Below are 3,857 nucleotides of genomic sequence, written 5' to 3'. Positions count from 1 at the left end.
ACTGCCAGTCTCCAAGGTTAATTTAGTTAAGGTCTCTTTTAGGGTTCTATTAATCTTATCTACTTGACCTGAACTCGGGGGTCTGTATACACAATGTAATTTCCAATCGGCCCCCAGTACTTTAGCTGAACTCTGACTTACTTTGGAAATGAAGGCGGGTCTATAAAGACTAACAGGTACTTGTAACTATATTTTCTGGGGTTTACTTCTGAAAAGTCTAATTCTCAGCAGGCACCCAGTTTATTTCTTTTCTCATCTTGCAGCCTGTAAGGTTAGCTTTAGTTCTAGCTGCATTGGTGAGCTGGCACGCTTTACAGGTGGCAACAATGTGCTTAATCTTGGAGTTAGCATTATGAATTTTGATCTCTGCTTCTCTCAAGAGGTCTTGCATTTCACAAATGCTCATGTGAGTGGACTAATGCATTTCTTCTCTATGAGGTGTCACGGTCAGATGTTTGATCTAGTCTAGGTCGGCCTTGGTGTAAGGCTGGTCCTCAGGCAAGGCGGTGTCTCCTGTGTCCGGCAACTGAGTCACTAGGGCTACGTTGGCTTTTAAGCAATTTTCTATGGCCCTCTGGTCGGCTAAGTTGTTGCCTCTGGCAACAGGCGTGTTCTCTTGTTTACTTCACGGAGGTCTTGCACGGGCCGGCAGTCAATAGAGAGGGGTATATGTACTGGCAACAAGGGGGTGTTCTAGGATGGTTGGCACAGCTTAGGAAATGTTACTAGCCACTAGTCAACGTCAGGGTTCAGCTGTGCCAGCCTTTGGTGTAGCTGATATTCTTCTTCCAGATTCACAGTCCACACCTGAATGAGCTCTCTTCTACTTTCAGGGTCACTCTAGGCTCAGGAGGGACACTGAACTCTATTTCTCTTAGTCACTCTATTTATCAACAGCCAGGATGGGAGTTTTTGGTTTATTCTCTGGACTTTTCTTGGATCACTCTCTGGCTCAGTGGCTTCTTTCTTCACAGTAAGCTCTCTGATTTTTCTCTAGCCAGGATTTCTCTGCGCTCACTCTTACTTCGCCTGTCTCTTGCAGTTCTCTTGGCTTTACTGCAGTAGTGGCTAGCAAGACTCAAGCTAGATTCTGAGTCTGGTGACTTTTTGACTTTACTTGTTTTTCTTCTGCAATTTCTCTATGGTTATACACTTTCTCAGCTATTATTACTAAATCTTGGATACTTTCTATAACTTCTTTCTAACCTCAGGAGCTGTCTGATTAACAGCTGCTTTAATCTCAGTTGCTTCTGGATCTATATGAGTATACTTGTGGAAGGCTTCCTGAATCTTTTCTAAAAATGCAGCAGGGCTCTCATCTGGCTTTTGCTGCACATTTCCTACTTTGGCCAAATTAGTGGGCTTTTTGCAGCCACTTTTAGACCTCCGAACAGAGCCTGGCAGTACGTCTGGAGTCTCTCCTTACCTTCTGTCATGTTGAAATTCCAGTCTAATTGGGACAACGGGAGAAAGGTTCTAATGATGTCAGCATTTGTGGTGAGTTGCTTATTATTACGAGGAACTAATTTCCTGTCCTCTGTCTGGATTCTTTCTCGCTCTTCTGTGGTGAGCTGACAATAATTCTAAAGTCATTTTAACTTTCTAAGTCTTAAACTTTACACTTCTAAACATCTTCTAAACAAAATCAACTCTTCTACTATTTGCCATCTTTTTTTACTTACATACTAGACTCTGCCTACATGCCTCTCAACTAGCCTGTCATTGGGGTTGTTAACAGGTTACATCTTACTCTTTCTTCTCAATTCATCATGCCTTTTTCCTTCAACTTCTCTTCACTGCCTCACATTCTGGACTTTGTATCTTCTTTCCTTCTCTGATCTACACTCTACAATCTGACTTGAATACTCTAATGCCATCGATTTACTTTCTGAGGTCTATCCTGGTTCCCAGTTTGGAAACTTCTGATTTTGCCTTCTCTTTTCTTTTCGTATTCCAACTTATATTAAACTCTTTGAACACAGCCTCTCAGGGAGGTTCTTCTTGTAATTCTTTTCTAATTTTTGTGTTTAGTCTATAAACTTAACCTTGCACTTGATGCAAAGAAGCTCAGCCTTATTCTCAACTCTGCAGAGAGCAATCTCTCTTTTGCTTGGTGTTCTGGTCTGCCTCTCTTTTTTTCTTTCTTTTTTTCATCTATTTTTATAATGCTTTCTTCCAATAGTGTCTTCAATCTCATTTGACATTTCTTTCAGCACAGACACTCAGCCTGGTACTATCTTCTAACACTTACACAGCCCATCTACCTTTGTAATCTACAATCCTTTCTCTCTTTGCCTTACTCTTCAAGTGTCTCTCAGCTACTTTCTGTAAATCACTCAGATGAATTGAATAGTCTTGTCTAGGATCTTCTCTCTTCCTGATCTTTCTTCTATGCTGCTCAACAAAATACAGTCTGATTTTCTTCAGATATATTGTATTGCATTTACACTCTCATCTCTTTCTCTTGGAACTAGCACTTTGGTTTAGGACTTTTCACACTTGACTGTGAGTCTTGATCAGTAGTCATCATTCTAGCTACCTTTTCAGCTACATCTACTTGCTCGCTGTTAACCCTGTCTTCAGTACTTCTCTCCCATCCCTAACTGTCTTGTCTGATGCTTTCATATCCCTAAACTCAGAAACACTATCTACTCACGCTTCTAATCTCTCTATTGTCTTCTTCTTCTTCTTCTTTTTTTAATTGTGCCTTCTAATGACTTCTCTCACCCCTGGGAAAAGAAGTAGAAACTTCTCCTGCTGGGTGATAGAATGGTACCAGTGAAATGATATTCACATGTTGGTATAGAATCAGGCAACATTGTGTCACTATTTTGGCTGCACCTCACTTTTAACTCTCTGGAGGATTGCTGCCAACATGTAAAAATTACTACCACTGTTCCTATGAACACTAAATACTAATTACGGGCTGGAGGTGGATACACCAGTGTGGAGAGAGCCAGCCTCCCAGGACACCAGGAGATTCTCTCAGCAACCTTGAGCCTCATCAGGAGCGTGAGTGGGCCCTAAGGTGCCTGGGGCGTGGGGTGAAGGCCTGGAGAACACTCACGCTCTGAGATGCCTGCCCTGCCGTCCAATGGGGGGCAGACTCTACCGGCTGTTGGGGGCCACATGGGAGGCTTCCTTGTAAATCAGATATTCATAAACTACATGAATTTTTTTGACTACATCAAAGACAACACAATAAAGTTTTTCACAAGAACAACAGGGCACCAACATCACATTGGCTCTTGGAGCTTCTTCAAAGCACATGCAGGCAAAGACCCAGGGAGTAAATTGGAAGTCTCACCAAAGTTTCAGGGAGGAAGGTGTATTAGGAAGTTCTCAGCATTCACAAGATAAGGATATAGCCTGAACAGGCCTGAGCCACATGGGCAAGGTTTGGCATCGAAGGCAAGGTGTAGGAGAGAACATTGCTAAGACCTGTACCTACCTAGCTAGTCCTAAACTGCTTCCATGTTGGTGGATAGCTTCTCTAGCCATGAGAACACAACTTTTTTCCTTCAGCTCCAAGATCTACCCCCACAGTGGAACCTGGTCTTGGTCTGTGTCCTTGCCTTCTGCCTCAGAGGGCTGTAGTTAAGATACCAAAAAACAGTCCTAGTGCCCAGATCAAAGGACAGGACACAGGTAGACTCAGGACTTACTCTTAAGATTATAAGGCAAAGGAACCCTATCCTGACCCTATACACACACACATACATACAGGGCCTAGTGGTCATTAACTGGCCTCTGTGCCATTTCCACTAGCTCAGTATTGAGTAAATTATGTGGCAACTGGTCAGAAATGATACTTTTCAACTTTTCAAATGATTCCTGGGTCTTAGATCTCACTAAAA

The 3,857-nt window shown here is 42.6% G+C and overlaps 1 protein-coding gene across 1 annotated transcript in view; it reads right to left on the bottom strand.

The window, feature by feature from the left end:
* Positions 1–460: 460 nt before the first annotated feature.
* LOC102828540 (putative zinc finger protein 66-like) overlaps positions 461–3,857 on the bottom strand; it is a 53,050-nt gene continuing 49,653 nt past the window's right edge. Inside the window, exon 4 of the mRNA XM_006877873.1 lies at positions 461–596. Within this exon, the coding sequence (XP_006877935.1) occupies positions 461–596 (136 nt within the window). The remainder of the gene's footprint in view (positions 597–3,857) is intronic.

This window comes from Chrysochloris asiatica, unplaced genomic scaffold (genome assembly GCF_000296735.1).
Source record: "Chrysochloris asiatica unplaced genomic scaffold, ChrAsi1.0 scaffold00658, whole genome shotgun sequence".
In the NCBI taxonomy this organism is placed as follows: domain Eukaryota; kingdom Metazoa; phylum Chordata; class Mammalia; order Afrosoricida; family Chrysochloridae; genus Chrysochloris; species Chrysochloris asiatica.
Note: the sequence above shows the minus strand (reverse complement) of the source record. Positions and strands in the feature narration are given on the sequence as shown.